This window comes from Podarcis bocagei, assembly GCF_964188305.1.
Source record: "Podarcis bocagei genome assembly, chromosome: 8".
NCBI lineage: Eukaryota > Metazoa > Chordata > Lepidosauria > Squamata > Lacertidae > Podarcis > Podarcis bocagei.
This window is the reverse complement of record NC_138133.1, coordinates 45,740,962-45,766,739: the sequence shown is the minus strand read 5'-3', so window position 1 is coordinate 45,766,739 and position 25,778 is coordinate 45,740,962. Positions and strand designations below refer to the sequence as shown.

Here is a 25,778-nt window from a genome sequence, read left to right as displayed (position 1 = left end):
ATTGAAGTTCTTTAATATTTAATTATCCCCCCTCTCTCTCTTTTAAAAAAATATAGATTCCATATGGTTTTGGGATGGACAAATATATTGACTTCGGTTTCCCTCAGTTTTTCAATTTCATGTTCTGTCCACTCCTTTTCCTCATCAGATTGTAGTTTATTTTGTGGAAAGATCCTCACAAGAATCCTCAGCGTCTCACTACCCATGTCTCCTAACACTTGGGGGTTTTCTTTTTGCTTTTTTGCGATTTTGTCTTGCACCCTGAGTTCCCCATGCCTCGCCCCGCCTGTTGGTTAACTGCTGCAATACAGTCGTACCTTGGACCTCAAACGCTTTGGCTCCCAAACAAATCAGCTCCCGAATGATTGAAACCCGGAAGTGAATGTTCTGCTTTTTGAACGATTTTCGGAAGCCGAACATCCGGCCCAGCTTCCATGGCTTCCGATTGGCTGCAGGATGCTCCTGCAGCCAACCAGAAGCTGTGCCTTGGTTTTCAAACAGTTTCAGGAGTCGAACGGACTCCCGGAACGCATTCTGTTTGAGAACCAAGGTACGACTGTACTGGGAATTGGGAAGCCAGGCGAGGAACATCATTCTGCCTCTGCCACTCTTCCAGCCACTGCTGCCCCCCCCCCCAGGAGAAATGTGACAGTTTCCCAGCATGCTTTCTGACATCAACTTTCTTGGCTGTGCCAGTAAAGTGGTTGAGAAGGAAACAGCAGGCAGACTCACAGATGGGAAATGTGAGTGCTTTCAATCATCTGTAATCTACAGATCACATATGACTCCTGCGTTTCACCTCGAAATAAGAATGCACAGAAAGTGTTTGGTTGTACTTTTGTAACATCTACCAAACAGGGTGGGGGCTTGTTTTGTTTTTAACTCATCACAGTTGCTATGGTTCACAAACACAATGGAATTTTTCAATAACTTTTTAGGGAAATCTCTTTCCCCAAAGTAACAAATAATAACGCTGTTACAGCACAGCAAGCTTGGATTGGTTTTGTGATTATTTATTTGCAATTAGACAACAATGCTGGCTCTTAAAAAGACTAGTCAGCAAAACTGGCATAGCTGAGAAGCAGATCAGCTCCGTGGAATGTGGTTTCCTCAAAATCCTCAGGACTGTGAAACATTACAGAACCAGCTAATGTATCTAGAGATTTGTTTTACATTTGTCTGTGTTTTAAATGTCAGCGTCATTGTCTTGATGGTCCCCATATTCAGGCTTAGAAAAATAAAAATACCATTGGTTCCCTAGATGAAGATCACTTATTTTTTCCATAAAATTCATCAGCACATCTCACTAACTTTTAAAAAATAACCAGAGAAAATCATTGGTTTCCAGAAAACAATATATTGAATATCGAAACTAAAGCCTGGCAGCTAATTTCCCCAAGTAATTCCATCTAGAAGCAGCTGTTTTTAATACACAACTAGAGCAGTGGCAATCATTGTCAGTGGAATGAGTGCAGTGCTGGAGTTACGGCTGAGCCTTGGGGGTGAAGTCTGAAGCGGAACAATCCTGCCCTCCTCAAAATGATCGCCCAGATCAGGGACAGGTGGGACTGCAGCGACAAGCAGGTAAATGGCAGGTACTCACTAAAGTGAGATATGCACCAAGAGACACCACTGGGGTGTGTGCACCCACCCACCCTTGTGTTTTGTTTCTTGTTGCAATGTTTAGAATATATGATATGAATACATCATATAATTTGTGAAGATACCTTGTATGAATGAACAAGATTTCAAAAAATGTGACTGTTCCAAGGTACCTTCTGCTTTAACGCAGTTCTGATGTCACTGAATACAAAGCTGTACTTGAACCAAACTTTCCTCCATAGTTTCATCAGTTAAAGTCTGGGAAATAGAACTGCCTTGTAAACAGCGCACAAAAGTTACTAGACTGCTTGCCTACACACCTAATGCTATATTAGGTTGCAGTCCTCTAAACAAGTAGCAGGGAATAAGTCTCATTGAAGCCAATGGGACTTACTTCTAAGTAGACAGACATAGAATTGTGCCGTTAGTCATTTAGGACTTAAAGCTTTAAAGCAAATAATGAACCAACTCATCTCCAGATATGTCTAAAGGTAAAGGTAAAGAGACCCCTGACCATTAGGTCCAGTCGTGGCCGACTCTGGGGTTGCGGCGCTCATCTCGCTTTATTGGGAGGGAGGCATACAGCTTCCGGGTCATGTGGCCAGCATGACTAAGCCGCTTCTGGTGAACCAGAGCAGCACACGGAAACACCATTTATCTTCCCGCTGGAGCGGTACCTATTTATCTACTTGCACTTTGACGTGCTTTCAAACTGCTAGGTGGGCAGGAGCAGGGACCGAGCAAGAGGAGCTCACCCTGTCACGGGGATTCGAACCGCCGACCTTCTGATCGGCAAGTCCTAGGCTCTGTGGTTTAACCCACAGTGCCACCCACGTCCCACGATATGTCTAGTTAGAAGCAATTCTTATTTGTCACAGATGACCAAGCCACTGGCTATTTACAAGCTTGATTTCATGTATATTCAAGGAGATGTCATCATTTACTCTAATAGACAATGCTAGCATTTTTAAGATATGCTTTCCAATGGGTGACTTCACTGCCCTTAATGGTTAAAATAACAAAAGAAAAAGGAACACGTTCAAGTAAATCGAGGTACCTGATTTACTTTTAGTAGCACTTGAGGAATGCTTGCCTGATGGAAGCCCTATTTTAAGCACACTTACGTGCGTTTGCATTTTATTAATTCTGTATGCATGAAGCCACAGTATGAATGTTCAGGATTAGCATGTTACACTTTTTCTATATGGGAAGAGCTTATACTTTGCCTTAAAAGTTTTCCTCTAGAGTCTACAAAATAATGGAATAATGTTTCTGCTATCACTATTAATAGAACTAGGTAAGACTGATTAGTCAAGCTTAACCTACTTGCTTTGATACCATCTTTCAACTCTGCTGCCTTCTAAAAACAGGCATAAAGCTCAGTATTGAAAAATGTTGTTTAAAACTCTTTTTGACAGGCACGGGGAAGAAAACGTCTAGTTACACCAAAACCCTGAAGGTTTCAATGCATGGGGTTGATAACATCTGGTATGCCTTCCTTAAAAAATCATATGTAATTTCCGAGAAATTGATTAAAGTCTCAATGGTCATACTGTAGAACTAGAAGCAAAACAGAACTGATTTGTACATTTGTTTGTTGACAGATAATGACATAAATAAATAGAGGCAGATAAAAGAGGCACAGGAAGTGAGCATATACGAAATGACCAGCTGGAATGCTATGAAGCAAATATCTTTCAATAGTCTTTGACCTGGAGAAATCTGCATGGAATTCTAAGTTCTGAATGTCATTTTAGGCATTAAACAGAGATGGAAATGTTGGTGTTTATAAGATATTTGAACCATTGTACAAGTAAATATACCTATTTACTATGTTTTGGTCTTTTTGATTGCCATTGCCTCCTTCTTGATAGATGCTTTAGACTGATATTCTTAATTCTGCATTTTCCACTACCTCATCTTTCTTAGTTTTTGGACAAATAAATAAGGCAGTATCAATTTATGAGACAATTAAAACCACGTTGTCATTTTCTTATTGAAGACGGGATTTTATAATGCAGAACAGCATCCACAATCGGGTTTAATAAGGTGAAAGCTTCATGAAACAGTTTTTATCTATAATAAAAACATTTGACATCTTTCATTGATAACAATCCTGCCCTCCTCAAAATGATTGCCCAGATCAGTGACAGGCGAGACTGCAGCAACAAGCAGGTAAATGGCAGGTACTCAGTAAAGTGAGATATGCACCAAGAGACACAACTGGGGTGTGCGCACACACACCCTTGTGTTTTGTTTCTTGTTGCAATGTTTAGGATATATGATATGAATACATCATATAATTTGTGAAGATACCTTGTATGAATGAACAAGATTTCAAAAAATGTCACTGTTCCAAGGTACCTTCTGCTTTAACGCAGTTCTGATGTCACTGAATACAAAGCTGTACTTGAACTATAATAAAAACATTTGACATCTTTCATTGTCTCTCTTTTTAGTTACAGAATATCAGTTTGAGAATAAACTATAGTATGCACACTCATGGACATCTTAAAGTTTATAATTGAAAGGGTATAATGTTTCATCGTTTTGTTTCTTTGTGGAGGCAAATGCATCAGTTGGAATCATATACATTAAACAGTTGAAGAGAAGGAATCTAAATTGTCAACATTTAAAATCTAGATCATATGCAGTTCATCAGTGTGGATATGCCACAGCACAAATTGCTTTAGATTACTGCTGTATCCTTAAATGTGTGAAATGTTAACAGGCAAAGAGAGCAGTGGTGGATTATATAAAGGATATGAAACACATCCTTTATATTGCATCAAAATCTCATAAACCACACTGAAATCAATGGGGTTTGCATGCTCCTGGGTACTGTAATTGAAATATCAGATATGCAGTGGTCAGTTTCTAACAGCAAACATGTGGAGGCATGTCTCTTTCTTATAACTTAAGATATTCCAGAAATGAGCCCAGGTATTTAAAAAATGGTTCTGGGGTTGAGCCCTCAAAGTTCTGCAGTCACCTAGTAATTTTTGAAATTGCACTGTGGGATTCTTCTCTTTTTTTAACTTTTCACTGACCCAGCACATATCACATTAAACCTTAGTTTCAGTCATACAATGGTTTAATGTGAGGAAGCAGCATGCTGGAGGACATACTCCTGAAAAGTTCCTCTTGCTGCCGCCACACTGTTCTGGATGAAACAAGCCAGTCTAGCTTGTTGGCGTCATCTGAATGAACCCGGGTGCATGGTTTCTTTCTTTCCAAACAAATCAGTATAGTAGTAATCAAAATTTGTTCTGGGCTTACCATTTGTGGTTTGCTTGGGGAAAACAAATCATAAGCCCAGGTTCACACAATGACACTGAGTGCTGTGGGAGCTTTGGGGAGCGTGCCCATTAACTTTGCTTGTTTGCGTTAAAAAAAAAGTTTTATGTGTGACATATGAGCTTGGCAACTCTGTCGCTCATGGATTTGATCTGGATGTAATAGCTGTCGCTCATCTGTTGTTTTGTTATTGGGCTGCTTGTTTATTATCCAAGTTAATACATGGCAGCTAATGTTACATATAAATGTTGTTGTTTAGATGGTAGTCTGCTGATAATTGGGAATTTCCTTCAGCTTTTTAATAAGATAACCTACTGAGTAGATTACTTTCTTCCAGTTGAATGGGGAGGGCAGAGAAATGGCAGATAAAGGCAACTGGCAGGTTATGAAAATATAAAAAGAGAATGAGAAGAAAGAGAGAGAGAGAGAGAGAGAGAGAGAGAGAGAGAGAGAGAGAAAGTGTGCAAGTGTGCAAGTGTTAAGTTGTACAACTTCTTGGTCTCCAGGCTATTTTTCCTTTAGATGGTCAGATTTACCTGCTGATGAATGTAGTTGGTGAGGTCCAGTTTGATTCAGTGGGTTTTCTAGGAGTTCCATTTTCTTATAATGATGTCAAATTATAACTATTACTCTCCTCCTCCTACTCCTCTACCACCTTTACTGGCACAGGATTTAAGTCACCTATCATGAGAAATCCATCATGGGATTATGTAGAACAAGACACAGGAATCTTCTTCAAAGCAAAATAATCCGAATTCCTTGTGCCTCAAATGTTTATTTTCTTTGAAGAAGTGATAGTCATCATTAAATTCAACCCTTGCCTGGGCTTTGCTTGCTTGTTTATAAAGGTCCTACTCTAATTAGGTTTCAGCTAATGATTGCATTCTTAACTATTTGTGATTTACTAACTCCAGACCCTGACTTGGTTAAGGTAAACTGTTGTTAGCTAAATTCAAGGTGATATGTTGCCATGAGAACTAACATGGCGCAAGAAGGCAGAGGTGATAAAGGGTAGAGAAGATCTATATTCTTTCTTCCATTTAGCCAGGGGAAGGGAGCAAGGAATCTCTGTGTGAAAAGAACAGCTCTGCAGTTTTGGAAGCAGAAACAGAGTCAACTTTGAGGTTTCCCTATTATTTATGACATTTATATGCCACCCTTCCTCTGAAAGGATCCCAGATCAGCAAACAAATTAATTACATCCAAAACCATCCAAAAGCAATTCCAATACAGATGCAGACTGGGAAATATCTCTACTTAAAAGCCTTGTTGGAAGAGGAAGGTTTTCAGTAGGCACTGAGAAGACAACAGAGAACCATTCCCTACTTTGTTCAGAAACATTTCTTCATTTGTAGCTTCCCGCCATTGTCATCTTGTGGTTTAACAGTTTTAAAAATTCTAAACCAATTTTAATTGCAAACAGCTATCTCAAGTCTGTGAACTAATTGAATTTGTTGTCCAGTCACAAGAGTCAGCTCCTGGTTTTAGATCCCAGCAAAGCAGATCCATCTACTAGGCTTGCCTGCTGTCTAGGGCAACTTTGTGCAGGGCCCACATTCTGGCAATGAAATGCATGGACTTGCACATGTTGTTGTTGTTTAGTCGTTTAGTCATGTCCAACTCCTTGTGACCCCATGGACCAGAGCACGCCAGGCATTCCTGTCTTCCACTGCCTCCCGCAGTTTGGTCAAATTCATGCTGGTAACTTCGAGAATGCTACCCAACCATCTTGTCCTCTGTCCCCTTCTCCTTGTGCCCCCATCTTTCCCAACATCAGGGTCTTTTCCAGGGAGTCTTCTCATCTCATGAGGTGGCCAAAGTATTGGAGCCTCAGCTTCACGATCTGTCCTTTCAGTGAGCACTCAGGGCTGATTTCCTTAAGAATGGATAGGTTTGATCTTCTTGCAGTCCATGGTGGGACTCTCAAGAGTCTCCTCCAGCACCATAATTCAAAAGCATCAATTCTTCAGCGATCAGCCTTCTTTATGGTCCAGCTCTCACTTCCATACATCACTACTGGGAACTTGCACATAATAGCTGTTCAATCGCCTCTCAGCTCTGGATTATACATGTTTGTCAAGCTCCACAATAAAAAGGAAAGCCCAATGCATATGGTAGGAAATGTGGTGGCAGAATAGATAGCTGAGGGTCAGTGGCATGCAAGGCAAGCTGTGAAGGATGGTAGGTGAAGAGTAGGCTGCCAGTCCCTAAGGACCAGCAGTCTCAGGAAGCAAAGAGTTGTTGCAGGAATGTGTGAGAAGCAGGTCTCTGTGAAGGAGAAACAGCAGATGGAGAGGCGCTCCAGGATCAATAGGAAGATCTTGCCCCCTAAGGGTGGCTAAGCTTTTGGGGAGGCCTAACACCTTGTGGCAAAATCCCTGGGGGTTGTGTGCTGAAGTACCTGGGGCCACACACACAGGCATAAACACGAATACCAACAGACAGGCGCTGTTTCTCCATTCTCAAGTATCTCACCAAGACCACAACACAGAATGCATCAGTGAAACTGTGTTAAAAGTTACACAATAATGTTAATGCAACCTACACAGATATGGGCTGCGATACAGCTGTTCTGGTGTGCATCAAAACACTCTGCATGTACTGTGAGGAAAGGTTTTCAGTAGGCACTGAAACACATCCCTCTCTGCTCCTCTGCAGATCTGCGATTCACAGTGATCACAGGAGGCAATTTGCCCAAATCACCACTGATTTGGGCCCTGATCTGAAATGAGCTCTGTTGGAAAGTGCTCAGTGCTCTGAGAAGTACTAAAGGCTTCTGCCCTGACCAGGAAGGGCACCCGGGAGGTCTCTCTTGAAAAATTCTTAGCTCTGCAGATGTGTTCATACAAAGACTACTGAGTGCTCAGATGGCACTTAGCAACATGGAAGCAGCCATGGAACTGATACAATCATGCTCCGGGGGTCATGGCAGCAAAGACTCCCATTCTGCACTGTAAATCCAAGAAAGAAAAATGATGTGATTCTTACACCACAGCCCTGAAGATCTCCATTCCATTGCAGAGCCCCAATGCAGTTTGCAAACTTTAGAAAAATGTTTGGGAGGTTTGTGGATCTAGAGAAAAATCACTTGCCAGGGACAGGGGATGAATCAGACCCTCAGGCTGGGTGGTCACCACTCCTGAGCTAGAGCACCAAACTTCTTGAATCCAGCTCTGTCTAAATGTGTTTCCAGCTTGGACCAACACTTCCCAGAGTTGAATGCCATGGCCTTAATAAGAGCTGGAGAAGGCATGATCCACCACACCCAAAACATTTCTAGGAAACCAGCTCATAAGAATACAAGAGCACAACTCTGTCCCTGAACAGTGGCGACAACAGTGACTTACTTCATGGGAACTTTGTGCGGATATATGAGAGGCATCTTATAAATCAGTTCATATGTTAAAAGGGTCTATGGAAATGATATAATAACTCCTCTTTAAGTTGATATGTAAAACGATATATATTGGATCATGCTTCATTGCTTTTGAGGGCAGCGTGACTCAAAGCAAAGTGGCAAATTACAATGGGAAAATGAATCCTAGCCAGTGAAAGTGAGATTTAGAGTCATGCCATCCCCTTTCCCCCTAATATCCTTCTAATTGTCCTTTATAAGAAACATATGGGGGCAGGCAAGACATCCCTCAAACGCAATCTGTTTTGAATCTTAACATGACATTGGGCAAGCCTAGTAATGGGGATATTATGACAGGATTAATAGTTGGTTAGCTCCCTCTAAACATTGCCCTGAGCTATGCGTCATTGCCAGCAACCTCAGAATTCAAAAGCTTTAAGCTTGGAGGTTGGCACTACCATGCTTGTTTCTATACAGCGGCCATTTTCTAAACGCTGAACGCAGAAGATTATTGATAATGTGGAGTCAAGGCATGACTGGTAAGCAAAAAATGGTGGCTGCTGGTAGCAATAGAGGTGGGAAGGTTGCAGTACAATGCCAACTCAGCAGATTTTTTAAAAAAGGTTATCAGTAGCACCTGTACACTTCAGTTAAGGGATAGTTTAGGGGCGTTGGGAGTCCTACGCCATGTGGAAAGCCACAGGTTCCTTCTCTGCTCTTTCAGGTATATGACTCCACTCACTATGGCTGCTACTACTTACAGCAGTGGCATGCATTAGCCTTCTACTGAATATTTCTTTCCCGGAATATATGTGAGCTCATCTTTCTAACTTTCTCTCTGTTGATTCTCCACAATAGTAGTCCTTACCTATCCTCCCGGCAATTCTCCTTCCGTCTATGTATGCTTCAATGATGAGTTCCATCTTTTCCCACCACAACCAGTGTTTATATGTAAGAACTTCAAAACATTATGAAATTACCATACATGCCAGCAATAAATGGGCAGCAAAGCAGTCAAATCCCTAGCTGTAAAAACACACATTAATAAGATAATTTTAAAGAAAAGACACTCTTTTCCAGTGTGGTGTAGTGGTTAAGAGCGGTAGTCTCGTCATCTGGGGAACTGGGTTCACGTCTCCGCTCCTCCACATGCAGCTGCTGGGTGACCTTGGGCCAGTCAAACTTCTCTGAAGTCTCTCAGCCCCACTCACCTCACAGAGTGTTCATTGTGGGGGAGGAAGGGAAAGGAGAATGTTAGCCGCTTTGAGACTCCTGAAGAGGAGTGAAAGGCGGGATATCAAATCCAAACTCCTCTTCTTCTCTTCTTCTTCAAGTCATCATTCTAAATTGCAGCAACTTTTACTTCATACAGTTAAAACTGGAATTAACTTTATACTGCTTATAATTATTGTAACTTACAAAGGGTTGGATCCAGATTTGCTGTTCTATGTTGAGAAGGGCTCCTTCCACTAGCCAAATCAGATCCAGGTGAGGCTCCTCTGAACAGGAGGAGGCAATTTTTGCTGATTTCTCCTGCTCCTGCTGGCCAACTCCATTGCTGCGCTAGAGGACCCCCAATTTTATGGAACAGATTTAGGAGCGGGGCAGAGGGAATCAGCAAAAATCATATCTTCCTTCCCCATTTAGTAGAATTCTGTTCCAGGCAGAAATCAGTAAATGTAGATTGGGGGAGGGGGGTAAGAATAAATAAAAAACTATCAGTTTCAGGCAGAACTGTAACTGCTTCCTGAAGCCACTTCTGTTCAGCTGCAGCTATGAGTAGAGTGTGGTCATACAAAATATTTTGAAGAAGTGATACTTTTAAGCATCAGTCATAGGGGAATCCCCCCCCCCCTTTAGACTTTTGGAAACACGACAATATTACAAACCTAGCCCAAGACAAGGGATCTGGGGTGGTATCTGACTGAGCAGACTTATTGCTGCAGTGAGAGGGGGGCGCCTTCTGTCGCAGCCTTATGAGAAATGATATGTGGCACAGGTATTATTTGAAATAGATAAAGTTCTTGGAATTTATAGCACTCACAGGGTGAAAGCCAATGTACTGCTAAATGAATGTTCTCTCGGTGTAAAGATTTCTGCTTGTACAATTAATATTCTCCCTTCCTTCTCCTCTGTACCCCCAACCAAATTTGTCCCAACCCTCTTAAGGAGATTTGGAGAGCGTACAAGGCACACACAGGGGCAGGAGATGGAGGGAAAATCCAGTTGCACAAGCAGGAATCCTTGCAGCAATAATACTGCCCAGAATTTGTTTGGCTGCATGTGTCTGGAGGTAGGGTATTGGAGGTAGTTGTTTGTTTGTTTGCTTGCTTGCTTCCTGCAGTAGCCTTTTGTATGGTCTGTAGAGCACATCTGTTTTTGGGAACCTACTTCTGCATGTAGAACATTATCACTGGATCAGAGGATGACACACACACAAAAGAATTTTCTTCATGTTAATTTAATTTACTTTTGGGCAACTCTGGGCAAAACAAACAATAACAATATAAATGGTATAAGACATTAGTAGGAATTTTATTATTATAGGGTGCATGCCAAACCAAATTTCTTGAGACAGTTTTGTAAGTTTTAAGAATATTGAATGAGATTTTTTTAAAAAAACAATTGCAACACATATTCTCACTTTAGGGACTTAAGGTTCTTGAATGTTTCCAATACCCTTTAAAAAGCTTTCAAACATCTTTGTCTCCTAAAAGGGTATTTACTATTTGTTAATTCCCACAAGGCATTTTCACACACTTCATGAGTAAGTGGCTCGCCCCTCGCCCCCCCCCCCACGCACACCACACACACTTTTTACTATGTTAACATCCACAACGAAAGCCAAAGGAATTTGCAGACCTTTGTGAATTCCATGTCCTATTACTTGGGGCTGGAATGCTGTGTCACAACCTGGGTGGCTTAGAGTAAAATAATGCATTTCTTTCCCCCTTAATAGTTGGAATCCACACATTTTCTAACAGATCATTTATTCTCAGTAATTCACATTTTATCATAGCAAATATTTTATAACAGATGCTTTCCTTATTCTGTGCTTGCTCACTGTCATAACACTGCTAGTTTATGATGCAAGATTATTCCTGCTTCCTGGATGTAGCTGGGTTGCTTCCACACTACTCATTTCCCCTGGAATGGCAGCCAAACTTCATGTAATGCTAAGGGCACAATATCTCTTTCAGAAATAGTGTGTGAGTGTGATCTGGATCGGGACTCTAAAATAGGTGAGTAGGAGGACTCCAGCCTTTGCCCCCTACTGCCGCTGATTTGTATGAGGCCCTCACTCTTCTGCAATTTGCATGAGGAAAAGTTCCCATTTGCTTCTGTGGGAGCTCTTTTTTTTGCAATGCAAATTACATAGGTCTAAGATTTAAAGATGCAGGTGGTGCTGTGATCTAAACCATTGAGCCTCTCGGGCTTGCAGATCAGGAGGTTGGCGGGTTGAATCCCCGCAACGGGGTGAGCGCCTGTTGCTCGGTCCCAGCTCCTGCCAACCTAGCATGCCAAAGTGCAAGTAGATAAATAGGTACCACTCCAGCAGGAAGATAAATGGCGTTTCTGTGCGCTGCTCTGGTTTCGGTGTTCCGTTGTGCCAGAAGCAGCTTAGTCAGAAATTACAGAGTCATGAGAAATTGAAGACCAGAGTACGAGATTGGCTCCATTATTACCAAATAATGGAGGTTTATAAACAAGACAGGAAAATTGGCTTCCAGGTGGAGAAATCAAAATTAGAAACAGAATTGTTAGAACCCAATGCTAAGAATTTGTCTAGAATGTATAACTTGTTGCTGAAATGGAATACACAAGATGAAACAGTTAAGTCAGCTATGATTAAGTGGGCACAGGACATTGGTCATAATATTATGTTTGCTGACTGGGAACAGTTGTGGACCACCGGTTTGAAATTTACGGCATGTAATGCCTTAAAGGAAAATATTATGAAAATGATTTATAGGTGGTACATGACCCCAGTCAAGCTAGCAAAAATCTACCATTTGCCTGACAATAAGTGCTGGAAATGTAAAGAAACTGAAGGTACCTTTTATCACCTTTGGTGGATGTGCCTGAAGATTAAGGCTTTCTGGGAAATGATATATAATGAAATGAAAAAGGTGCTTAAATGTACCTTCCCTAAGAAACCAGAGGCCTTTCTCTTGGGCATTGTCGGCCAATTGGTGTTAAAGAAAGATAGAACTTTTTTTATGTACACTACCACAGCAGCAAGAGTACTCATCGCAAAGCATTGGAAGATTCAAGATCTACCCACTCTGGAAGAATGGCAGATGAAGGTGATAGACTATATGGGACTGGCTGAAATGACCGGCAGAATCCGTGACCAGGGGAAAGAGACGGCGGAAGAAGATTGGAAGAAATTCAAAGCTTATCTTAAGAAACATTGTAAAATTAATGAGTGCTAAAATGTCAAGATTTTAGGGGGAAAAGGGGTTTACAGCTGTAAAAGATTAAGTAAAAGAAAAGAATAAGGGGAAAATTTGATAAAACCAAGTTTTAGGATTTGCTGAAATAATTTTGGAAATTGGGATGTAGAAAGGGGAGGTATGGGGAAGTCGGCGAAGTAAGATTTATGAAAAAGGGATATGAAATTATACATGTTTGTTTGTGTGTTTGTTTGTTTGTATTTTGTATTGTTTGTGTTTATAAAAATTGTGGAAAACAAAAAAAAATTTTTATTAAAAAAAACAAAACAGAAGCAGCTTAGTCATGCTGGCCACATGACCCAGAAAAAAATGTCTGCGGAGCGGACAAACGCCGGCTCCGTCAGCCTTTAAAGCGAGATGAGCACCGCAACCCCAGAGTCATTCGCGACTCGACTTAACTGTCAGGGGTCCTTTAACTTTTAAAGATTTAAAGCTCCCTGACACCCACTCCAAAACACTGACCAGAGTCTCCCCTGCCCCCCCCACCATTTCTTGGGGGGAAACCAGGTTAAGGGCAAAAAAACTTGATCAACATCGCATGTAGCTTGGCCCTCTTTCACTCAGTTATTATGAGGAATTCGGATGTCATCATTTACAGACAGCTGCATCCCCGTGTTTTCTATATTGTACTCCAATCAAGACCTGGTTTGAGTCATTAATCTGGCTTGCTCAGTGGGTAGACAGGTCCTTGAGACTGTTATTGATGCCCACCCAGCTGCATTGCTGGCTTGCCTCATTTTGGTGTTGCTTGAAGCTGGCCCTTATAATCACTCATAAGTTGCATCCACCTCGTACATTTAAAGAACATGGCTTCCTCCAAAGAATCCTGGGAACTGTAGTTTGTTAAGGATGCTGGGGATTGTAGCTCTGTGAGGGGTACTGTTTGGGGGAAGTTATGTACTTAAAATGTATGAGGTGAATGTAGCCTAAGCAAGTGTGTTTTTGATTTATTTTAAATTAAAAATAAATATTTTTAATAAAGATAAAATAAACAAGCAAGTAAGCTCCCATGGAAATGAACAGGCTGATAAAACATATTTGGGATAATTTTGTAATAAAGGTCTAAATTCAAAGACTTGGTCAAAGGGGAAAAGGCAGACATTCCCCTGGGTATGCCCACAAGAAACAGGCCAGGTTAAAAATAGATGAATTATACATTTCAAAAGGCCTAAAAAGAAGGGCTGTTGCAATATTTTGGCTTTTATCTCTGGCTTTAAGAGGCAGGAAGCCACTGACATCTAGCTTGCTTTACCCAAGAAAACAGTAAATCCACTTTCCCACAGTTGTGTCTTATGCTCCCTCTAGTGTTTATTTTTGGATGTAAGCACAGGCAGGCTGGAGAGGAAAATCCTGGAGTCTAATCACAACATGTCCCATTAATAGGATTAAGTACCTTGTCATTAGATAAGTAGTACATGGCAAAATCTGTGACACTCATGGAAATTAGAACAGCATCCTGCCTTGGTCTTCCCTGAAGCTTGAAAGAGGTTTGCAAGAAGACGCATCAGAATTTGTGGTAAATATCACATCTTGTTGGTTCTATTACTAAACAGCATCTTTTCCCCCCATAAAATGTGCTGGCCACCTGCTATTGCTGGGCCTACAAATATAAAATCCATGACCTACATTTGTAGGTCTGAATTGTAACTGATTTTATTACTATTCGTTTGATATCACTACACCTTCTAAAAAATAAATAAATAAAAACCTAGGTACAATTGAAAAGAAAAGGAGAAGAAACTAATACAAAACTTTATTTTTTTTCCTTAGTAAAACAAGAATTGTGTGATATATATTAATAATATATTGCAAAAAGTGAATTTTTTACAAAATGTAAAAGGGAACATTATGACTTGGGCAGGCATGATCCAGCCAAAGTCAAGCAATTTAAATTCACCCTTGATATCAGTGGGAAAATTAAGCATGTGCATAAATTTCCTGACCTGGAATGAATGGGACTGAAAGGTGTTTTATTAGACTCCAGAGCATATAGTGGAGAAGGTGGGAGAAAAAATATATGTGTTTTAGTCATTAACTTCAATAGGAAGTTGATTACACTGGATACATTTTCATTGATACTGATACCCCACACATATTACATGTTCTGCATTATTTTAAATAACACCGAAAACAGCTTTAGACTGTGGAAAAGCTAGTTATTTTCAGGAGAGTTAATGAATCCCATTTTAACATGTATATTATTTGCAAAATCATCTCTGCTTAGCAAAATGGGAACCCTTTTGGTTTTAATTTTTACACTTCCTGAAGCAGCGAAAGAATGGAAAAGGTTTTCATTAAAAGTTAATATATATTATTGGGAGGGGGGAGAAGAGGAGACACTTTGATACAAAATGTCAGGTTTAGCATCATTTGAAACATTGCCACAATGTTGTTGCACTGTGTGTTTCCACTGTTATAAGATATTGTTACATACTAAAGCATTTTACTACTGGCAGAAGCAGTCTTAAAACTGGGCCATTCTTTGAAGAATTTTTATTTATTTTTTTACAAAATGCTGGGGGGAAATATATATTATCATCACAGTAAGAAAATACTAAATGCACAATATTACTAAATTACCGTATTTTTCGCTCTATAAGACGCACCAGACTACAAGACGCACCTAGGTTTTGGAGGAGGAAAACAAGAAAAAAATATTCTGAATCCCAGAAGCCAGAACAGCAAGAGGGATCACTGTGCAGTGAAAGCAGCAATCCCTCTTGCTGTTCTGGCTTCTGGGATAGCTGCGCAGCCTGCATTCGCTCCCTAAGACGCACACACATTTCCCCTTACTTTTTAGGAGGGAAAAAGTGAGTCTTATAGAGCAAAAAAAACGGTAATCTTCCTAGCTGTCTGAGATGTATCTGAAAACCAACTCATTAACCTATTGTATTGTACTCATTCCTAATGCAGAAAACATGAAGCCTGCACTGTTCTTAATAACGTACTTATTATGTCTGAGGGGACATCAGTGTGCACCTACTGTGGAGGGAGACATAAATTTTGTGGAAAACCTGAAAGGTATGTACATGTTAAACCTCTGTGCTGGCCACTATATTTCTGAATAGACAAGTGAATAAAGAAGCCTCATTTGAACCTGGGAACTTCCTACCTCTTTGCTAGAGAGACATTCTCAAGATCACTGTAAACGGATTAGCTATTGCTTAACCCCATTTTACTGTCCTGCTGTAATAAATGTGAGCATTCTAGTCCATGCTGGTAATTGCAAATATAACACCACAACATGTTAACCATTCTACACTAATTGACATGGACCACCAAGATATAGTCTTCTGTATATGGATTATAAGATGATTAGTATCACTTCTAGATCAAATAAATAGGGCAATAATACTATTCTGTGCATATCGACTCAGAGGTAAACTCCACTGAGTTCAATAGGACTTGGCTTTCCTGTCAGTGTGAATTGCTTAGAGCCTATATTAATGGGAAATCAGCAAAACTCTTGGTTGGTCGTAAGCCCTCTGTATGGAATTAGTTACCTCAGTTATCAATCTGATGGTTTCTGGGGCTATTTCTATTGCAAAGCCTGATTTGAAAAGGACCAAGTCATTTTAAAAAATCAACAAGAGAATCTGCAGTGATATTAACATAGTCTGTTCAGTAACTAACAGTACAGTAATTCTATACAGTAACAAGATGGCCTGGCTGAATTGCTCATGAAATCCGTTGGCTTTTTGCCATTGGGAATAATGCCAAGATGCCTACATTATTTTGACAAAATGTGTTGACACTTGTATGAAAGATAGTTTATATGATGAGCATTCTGTAACTTTATTTGAAAATTAAGGTTCAGTAAGTTGAAACATATGATTGCTGAAAAGCATAAACTGCATACGATTAACAGGACATTCTAGTCCAGATTATCTGTTTGTATATACACTGAGGACAGAAGCAGAAAGACCCAGTAATATTATTATTTTTCTAAGTAGCATGTGTTAATTGTAATTCAGGACCTAGGCCAAAATTTAAGGGATTGTTCATTAAAATTATTACTAATAATAATATGGTGTTTCCCCTCAGTTTTATCTGAAGTTGGAGAGAAATATGTAGATGAAGAGGTAAAGAATGCACTGATTGGCATTAAACAGATGAAAATTATGATGGAAAGAAATGAAGTGAAGCACACTGATCTGATGAAAACTTTAAAGAAGAGCAGTGAAGAAAAAGAGGTGAATTTAGTCATCACAGTTTTAGACCTGGAGTGACTCAAATGTATGACATAACTGTTTTCAATGCTGGGACAAAGGGTATGACCCTTTTTTGAATGCTGTTTTGTTACTTAAATGGAGATGTGATAAAATGGCAATCTTTCTAAATCAGATAATTGAACCTTGGAGAATAAGCACGCCGAGTCACAAAACATGGGCCTTTAAAGGAATGCAGCACTCTAGTTTTCAGAACGTTACCTTGGACAACCTCCACATAGAATAAGTTGCTCAAAGAAATAAACATTTGAGCTATATGATAACTACATATTTTGCTGCACGTGAGAGAAATGTTTTTCATGTGCCCAAACCATTGTAAGTCAGTGCTTGTTTATTAGGGTGGTTAGGAATGTTGAATAAATGCTGCACTTTGTTATTAAAAACAATATTGTTCAGAATTCCTTGTGCATTAATCCCTTTGAAAGGAAGCATGCATGTTTTCTAGGAAATCCTCTCCAAACGATAATAAATTGCCAGGAGTCCCTAGTATCTATTTTGGAATAAAAACAACAGATGAGTGCCATATGGTATGAAGCTGAGGTTTGCTTACCTGAAACTGTTCGTACAGCTGTGGTTAAGAAGTAATCACTCTCTAGAATTGGAACACAACCATGCTAAGGTGCTCCCCTAGCAGGACCATGGAAATGGATAGAAGGAGATTTCAGAGTCTTCAGGAAGACTAACAACAAGAACAACAAATGCCTTGGACTCAGGGAGTTAATGTGCCTTACCATGTTCATCTTCTGAGACACAAACAAGTCTCTACTGTCAGCTATACCCTTCTGCTATCAAATCCAGGAGGGGCTGGACAGCTGTTCCCATAGTATCACTGCTCGAAGGAGCAGCTGAGGTTGTGATTTGCCCCTGGTGCCAGCTCTATCGAGAAGCGCTGTCAACCAGTGGTAGAACACATGCTTTTCATGTTCCATGTCCATTCCCCAGGATCTGCAAGTAGAGCTGGGAAAGATTCCTGCCTGAAGACCTGTTGCCAATCAGGTTTGCAGATAACTCTGAGTTAAATGAACCAGTGAGCTGACTCATATGGCAGTTTCACGTGCTCATATGGCATGGTGGTGGTGGTAGTGGGGTTAATGTAGGGAGGATAAAAGGAGGGGAAATAGCCTTGCTTTTGCAGTGCCTCCCCACAGGTCATTGTGTTGCAAGATCCCACCTGATTTACCCTATTTTTCTGTGTATAAGACTAGGTTTCCCCCCTCAAAAATAATGTAAAAAATTAGGGCGCGTCTTATGCACGGATAGTGTCTTCCCCCATTTTCCTAAATCTGAGTCCCCCAAAACAGGGGGCGTCTTATACATGGGGGGTGTCTTATAGACGGAAAAATACAGTATATGCTTGTTAGGAAGGCACAAAGGAAGCTGCCTTATCCACAGTCAAACCAATGGTTCATCTTTCTCAGTATTGTGGACGCTGACTGGCAAAGGCTCTCCAGGGTTTCAGGAAGGAGCCTCTTCCACCCTTGAACCCGAGACCTTCTGCATGCAAGGCAGATGTTCTACCACTGAGCTATGGCCCTTCCCCATGATCTAGTTGTTGACTGAAGCCGGAAAAAAATATGACTGGCACTATCCTTGAACACGGAAATGCAGAAATCTTAACTTGAGGATTATTAAGCACAAACATTTATTGTGCCCTAAAGAGGATTAGTGTTTCAGCATGGGACACAGCAATTCTGTAGAAATAATGTATAACTAAGGCCAGTTTTCAAAACGCTGACGTGTATTCTGAATTAAGTAACTTTGTGATCCATAAGTTATAACCAATTCCTTAATTAGGAAGCTCTAAGACTTATGAATGAAGTCAAAGAAAGACTGGAAGACGAAGAGCAAATATGCCAGGGGTCTCTGAAGAATTTATGGGACGAGTGCCAATCTTGTCTAGAAAGTAACTGCATGAGATTTTATACCACCTGCCGCCATGGCTTCTCCACATTTACAAGTAAGGTAAGAGGCATGTGAGGGGAAGCAGCATAACTGTATATAGTATGTATTCTGCTAAAAGCTAGGGCTGTGTGCATGCCATCATCTTGAGAACCCCACAGAGAAAAAAGGAGTAGAGTTGAAATCGCAGCTTTCTCCAGCTTTATTTTTATTTTATTCAGCATCTTCAAAAGTCAGAGGTGGAGCTTTAGTGCATCACATAACCCTTTGCTCTTTGTTTTGATCAGCAAAAGCAGATTAAAATATAATCAAGATGCACACAAACTTTGCCTGGGTTCATAAATTATAGGAGCCACACAGCTTTTCTTGGTGTAGAATCTGAGTTACCGTATTTTTCGCTCTATAAGACGCACCACACTACAAGACGCACCTAGTTTTTGGAGGAGGTAAACAAGAAAAAAAATATTCTGAATCTCAGAAGCCAGAACAGCAAGAGGGATCGCTGCGCAGTGAAAGCAGCGATCCCTCTTGCTATTCTGGCTTCTGGGAAAGCTGCACAGCCTGCATTCGCTCCATAAGATGCACACACATTTCCCCTTACTTTTTAGGAGGGAAAAAGTGAGTCTTATAGAGCAAAAAATAGGGTAACTTGTTGCAAAGTATTGACCGGAGGGTTTGACAGTGCCAAAACAGCTCCTTCATCCCGTAATCCTAAACAAAAGGAGAGTAAAATTGGTTGGGCACAGTGGGACTTGCTTCCAAATAAACATAGGATAGCACTGTATATCCCACGGACTGCCACCTACCCTAAGTTGGATCAGAATTTTCAATAATGATACTCATTGTCCAAGTAAGACGCTTGATTTTCTGGTCCTTGGTTAATCTGAAAGATAATACTTGCTTTTGTGCATTTCATTTTAAGGTTAAATGAATACAGCTGCCATGACATATTAGAGTATGGCGTCTCAGCATAATTCAGTTAATATGGAAAATTTGCATTTCAAAAAGTTTGGGGTGTTTCCATGCATGTGCTTTCGAAACATTCCTTTGCACCAATTACCAAAGGATGAGAATTCGACAATTTGCTGACAGGAACTATTTTCTATCCACACGCAGGTTGAAGATTTTTTCAAAAAATTGACTCCATTATCACTTCCTGTTTATGAGCTTCAAGAGCAAGATCTCCAGTTTAAGAAAAAACCTGGAGAAGAGGATGCCCAGCTGGCACAAATGGAACACTTGTTCAACCAGCTGTTATCTGATGTGGGTACAATCTTTGAAAAAAGCTTTGTTTTTTTCAAACGGATGCAAAAAGAATTTGATCAGTCTTTCCAAATGTATTTCATGTCTGATCCAGACTTGACGGAGCCCTACTTTTTGCCAGCTTTTTCTGAGGTAACTGTAAGAAACCCCATTCCCCCTAAAGACTGGGAGGCACCAGGCTTCCTCCAACTAGTTTTTGACTTCAGCAAAACTGTCCTGGAAGGCGTTGGTGAAGTGATTACTGATGTATTTGAAGAATACCGAGAGACTGCAAGAGACATGGCAGAACAACTTAAAGGCAAGTTGTAAAACTCACATTTTAATATCAGTAGCATTGAACCTTTACTGTAGTTTTTTGCATTTTTAGGAGTATATCGATTCAGGCTGGTGTAAATCACTGCAATGCTATTGTAATATATTTTATAATATATGTTGTTGTTGTTGTTGTTATTTATTGCATTTACATCCCACCTTTTTCGCCAAGGGTCTCAAGGTGGTGTACATCATTCTCTCCCTCATTATTTAATCCCAACAGCTGCTGTATGAGGTAGATTAGGCTTCAAGTTAGTGTCAGGCCCAAGATCATACAGTGATATCCATGGCTAAGTGGGGTTTGGATCCTGGTCTCCCAGGTCTTAGTCCAGCACTCTAACCCATAGGTAGGCAAACTAAGGCCTGGGGGCCGGATCTGGCCCAATCACCTTCTTAATCCGGCCCGCGGACGGTCCGGGAATCAGTGTGTTTTTACATGAGTAGAATATGTGCTTTTATTTAAATGTATCTCTGGGTTATTTGTGGGGCATAGGTATTCGTTCATACTCCCCCCCCCCCAAATATAGTCCAGCCCCCCACAAGGTCTGAGGGACAGTGGACCGGCCCACAGCTGAAAAAGGTTGCTGACCCCTGCTCTAACCACTACACCACACTGGCTATCCAAAAAGCAGCAATTGTATTCACTGGATTGATTTCTATTCCGGTCAGGGGATGAACAAACTTGATTTCCCATCCACCTCATTTTAGGTTACTGACAGTTCCCTATGCAAACATCATCAGACTGCCACTCTCAGCCTCATAAATATGTCTGCTGCTTTTAAGCTGGTTGTTTCATGTCTACTTTGATGTTTAAACCACTCAAGATCATATTTTACTTAATTAGATCTATGTTATTGTTAATGTAGTGTACCAAGTGTATTGTTAACATTGTATGCATGTTTACTCTAGATTCTGATGGAAGTGGAATGTTCTCTAAGAACATGGCCGACCATGAGAGAACTCCGTGCAATAAGCTGCGTCAGAATTCATCGGGATGCCCTCAATTTCATGAGAGATGCCAAAAATGTCAGGATCATTTTATGCGAGGTAAATAACGGCCCTGTTCATCACCAACGATACTACTGTCAATTTCTGTTTTGCAAAATAGTCATAACTATTTAGATTTAATTGCTGATGAAATGGTTTTGAGAAGCCACAAAAACTGAGTCAAATGATTCAGTAAAACTTTCCTAAGGACAAAATATATTGTAGTAGGTGTTTTTACTTGCTATAGTAAAACCAGGGTTAATATCAACTACATACATGTCCAAAACTACATACTGATAAGCCCACAACAGAATCCAGCTGCATAGACAGTGTTCTGCCACTTAAGACTTTTTATAACAATTCTGAGAATAGGTACTTCTATAGATTGATAAGCAATTACACTTTTTAAAAATATATGAATTTTTAAGAATGTTTCTTAAATTTCTTAAGGAAGCTTTCAACATTTTGTTTGATTCCTATAGCTTGCCCCGATGTTCCTGAACTACATACAAAGTATGATGATGCCTCTAAGCTGGTGAACATCTCTGGTGAGCAATACCAACAGATTCTCCAGATGGTCAAACGTCACACAGAAGACACAGCCTACCTGTTGAATAAAATGAAAGAAAGATTTGGCTGGGTGTCCGAACTTTCCAACATGACTATTGGACCAGAAAACATTTTCAATATAGTAAAGGTAAATGCCACCCATTAAAATGCCACTGCACAATGATCTCTCTGTTCTGTTTCACTGATATTTATTGCTTCAGTACTGCCTAGGGAAAATGTGTGTGTGTTATTTTTGTTCTTTAAAATACTAAGCTCTTGCGGAGGTAGATTTTAAGTATACTTGATAATCCCTTGATGATCTGAAACTCCAGAGCTTAGACACTAGCCTACTCTAAATCCTTTTAGTGTGATGATGGTTAACTGACCTGTATCACCATCTGACAGCAATGAAATGGCACAAACTGGTTTGAATTTCTGTAAATTACTTTTCAAGAAGAGAGTTTTGCTAGCTTCTGACAGGCATCTTCTTTAGATCAATATAACAAAAACATAGCTCAGAGCAAAGGGAATGTTATAATCCTTCAGGCACATAGGGTACAAATCATACAGTGCCTCCAGTAATTTTCCAAAAGGTGTTTCTGAAAAAAAAATATCCAAGCTCTCGCTTGCACTGAAAATTATAATGGAAAGATAAATTATGCTATATTGCATACAATTTACATAGTACCCCAGGGTGACTTAAGAAGGAAAAACAAAACAAACAGTTGTTGAGAAGTTTGTTTTGTAATCCATGGATGAGGAATTGGCATCACCAAGACCAGGGGTCTAGGAGGTATTGCTTCTGGTTGTGCCCATCTGGGAGCTCAGTGCAGAACCAACATATGCTGGAGGGTTCAGGAGGTGCAACTGCTGTAGTCTCTGGAAATTCATATTTCTCTCTCCAGGACTCCTGGCTGCTTCAGCACTAATTTGGAGAATCTGTACCTTAATTGGGCTCTTGGAACAGACAAATTTCAGCTGCTAAAAATTGTTTAACGCTGCATTCTACTGTTTATATTGATGCATTTTAATTATGGTAATAAGGGTATTTATATACTGCTTAATAATAACATATAATGCATTGTATAGTATACTTTATTTTACTCTTTTATTTTTGCAAGCCCCCCCCCCCCGAGAACATATGTTGATGGGTGCCTCCATGAATATGGCAAATGAAATAGAGAAAAGAAATAACTGAAATGTGGACAATATCAATATCAAATATCACTGAAACTATGCCCCAAATTGCTATCTTTTTTCTGGGCCTCTGCATCCCTAATAGCTACCATCAAACTGTTAGAAATGTATTTCCCATCATCAAAATAATGATGATGATGATAATAAACAAAACCAAATCAAACAATACAATTTTAGATTGTATTTGATTAATAAACTAATTTAAGAACGGCACTTTATTATTCCTCCCCTTAAAACTGAGAAGTTTAAAAAATAATGGTGTGCCTTGAGGTGCCATATTCTCATATATGTCACTTGGTTCTCCTTCAGGTGTCATCAAGTGTCAAAGGAGGTGAAGCTGCCAGTCCAAATGAAACTGTCGTAGATGTGAATATTTTGACTTCACCTACTTTTACTGTCAAGGTTCCCCAAGATCTGGACACTGAGAGTTCAGAATTCATTGAATATGTAGCAGGGAAGGCTTTACAGCTTTACAAAAAGAATTTCTAGGCAAGGCAAGTTGATTGTCTTTACACTAAAAACAACAACAACGGTTAAATTGTAATTTGTAAATTTTGTTTTATAGACAGGCTTTCGTTACTGAGAATGGGTGGTTGAAAGAAATCATTTACCACAGGTGCACTTGTTGTGGCAAAAGTTTCCTTAACACTTGACAGGATGAGATGACTTAGCAAGTCCAGCATTAGGGAACACACCGGTGGTTTGGTCATCTGAATGGCTTCTACGCTAGAGTTTATTGAAATACAGCCCCTCTTTATGTTCCACCCACTGCTTTTTTAGTTACCGGTGGATATACACACACACAATGGATTCTCTATTTGTGTGGTTGTGTGTGTGTGTGTGTGTGAGAGAGAGAGAGAGAGGGAGGGAGAGAGGGAGAGGGCAGACAAAATGAGTTTAGCAGCATGGGACTAGTGGATCTTGCCTGTGTGAGTAGACTCCATTTGAGGATGGTATGGCATAATAAATAAAAATAAATAGGTCATTCTCAAGCCTGAACCTCAGGAAGATGGTGACAAAACCAAAGGTTGTTAGATTTTCTAAGTCCAAAGGCCTGATGTTTTCCTAACTAATGTAAAAGTCCTGCACTGCTGCTGAGGAGTGAAGAGATGCATTGGTGCAGTGGCATACATTATATGCTTACAACTTTGGGAAGTTTTCAATGTTTGATGTTTTATTGTGTTTTTAATATTCTATTGGGAGCCTAATATTCTATTGGGAGCCAGATAGGTGCGGTATAAATAAATTATTATTGTTGCTGTTGTTGTTAAAAACATTTAATGATTTTTTTTTAGGTTTGTTATGAAACTTTATTCATAGTTAATTAATACTATTTGTTTTTCTTTTTTATCTCCCTAGAGAGGAAGAAGTGAACAGTGATTCCTACTTTGAATCCAGCATATTCTCCTTTAGCAAAGTACACCAAAAGTCATCATACAGAAAAAACCTGCAGATGATAAAATGTTTAATAAATGTGTTGAATATCATTATGAATGTAACTCTTATGATTTCTCTCTGCATTCAGTTGTTGAGACCAAATCTAAAGAGATATAGCTGGTGAATACTGAAAATGTTTCTCCTTAGCATTTGGATTATGTTTCCAAGAGAGGGGGTAAGAAATACATGCATAGATTTCAGTTGTATTCTTTCCAGTAATGTAGACGTTGGAAGAGGTATTTTCAAAGTATACTAAAGTCCTTAATATGTAGTTCCACTTATTAATGATTTAGATCAGTTTTGCATGTGTGCTCTGGTTAAGGAACCTGCTCTATTTGCTCCCCACACCATACCATAGGGGCATGTATCCAAAGCATGGTATCAAGTCTTTACATTGTAATGGCAATGAAAGAATAGGCTGTGTCCTTCTCTACTTGACAGGGTTCACTGTGTAGAGGGTGAAATCACAGAGAGCAAACCTGAAGTGCACATACATAGCCATCTTCAATAGTGTATGAATTTTCATGTTTTTCATTCATTTTAAAAATATACTTATTCTTTATATTCTTACTTCCCAAATAAACAAAAAAATGCACCAACCTCTTATTTGTAGTTTGAATAATTTTATAACTAGAATCAATTCACTCATTGTGGGACCAAGTTATATTTTATGAGGACAATCAAAACGCCACAAATTAACTGTGCAGCTTTTGACTTCTCCAGAACTCTTTATTAGGCTGGTCTAATAAACGTATTGTTCTAAGAGGGATTTTGAAAATTTTCTTATAGACCAGCAATGATCCTTTTTCTATATTTTGTTTTTATGGCCAAATCCAGGCAATTTCCTATTAAATGATGAGCAAGTAACTTTATGGGAAATTAATATTGCATTCTTTGTGGTATTCAAATAGTTGGACATTGCTAGAACAAGATTTTGAGTTTTATTCAGCAATGCATCTTATCTGACCGCTTATATAAGAATGCAGGTGCAGTCAATTTTGCACTTGCGTTTTAAGAAACCAGCTATACTCCATACTGTTATCCAATGTAATCTAAAGGTATATTCCCTGATATCAGGATATTCCCGATTTCAAAAACCGATTAAGAATCACCATCGTTCATATAAGCTTGAATTTATAAAGTGTGGAAGTGAAAAACCAGTTATATCCACACTACACATTTAAACCGTACTTA

General features: G+C 39.7%; 1 protein-coding gene across 1 annotated transcript; it reads left to right on the top strand.

The window, feature by feature from the left end:
- The first annotated feature begins 1,504 nt into the window (after window positions 1-1,504).
- CLUL1 (clusterin like 1) lies at window positions 1,505-25,287 on the top strand. Its single transcript, XM_081205763.1, has 10 exons — window positions 1,505-1,562; window positions 3,021-3,090; window positions 15,625-15,732; window positions 16,756-16,904; window positions 18,735-18,902; window positions 19,956-20,400; window positions 21,324-21,461; window positions 21,884-22,098; window positions 23,457-23,645; window positions 24,511-25,287. Exons 2-9 carry the CDS (start codon window positions 3,072-3,074, stop codon window positions 23,634-23,636), a joined length of 1,422 nt encoding a protein of 473 aa, XP_081061889.1. The 5' UTR covers window positions 1,505-1,562; window positions 3,021-3,071; the 3' UTR covers window positions 23,637-23,645; window positions 24,511-25,287.
- The last annotated feature ends 491 nt before the right edge of the window (window positions 25,288-25,778 follow it).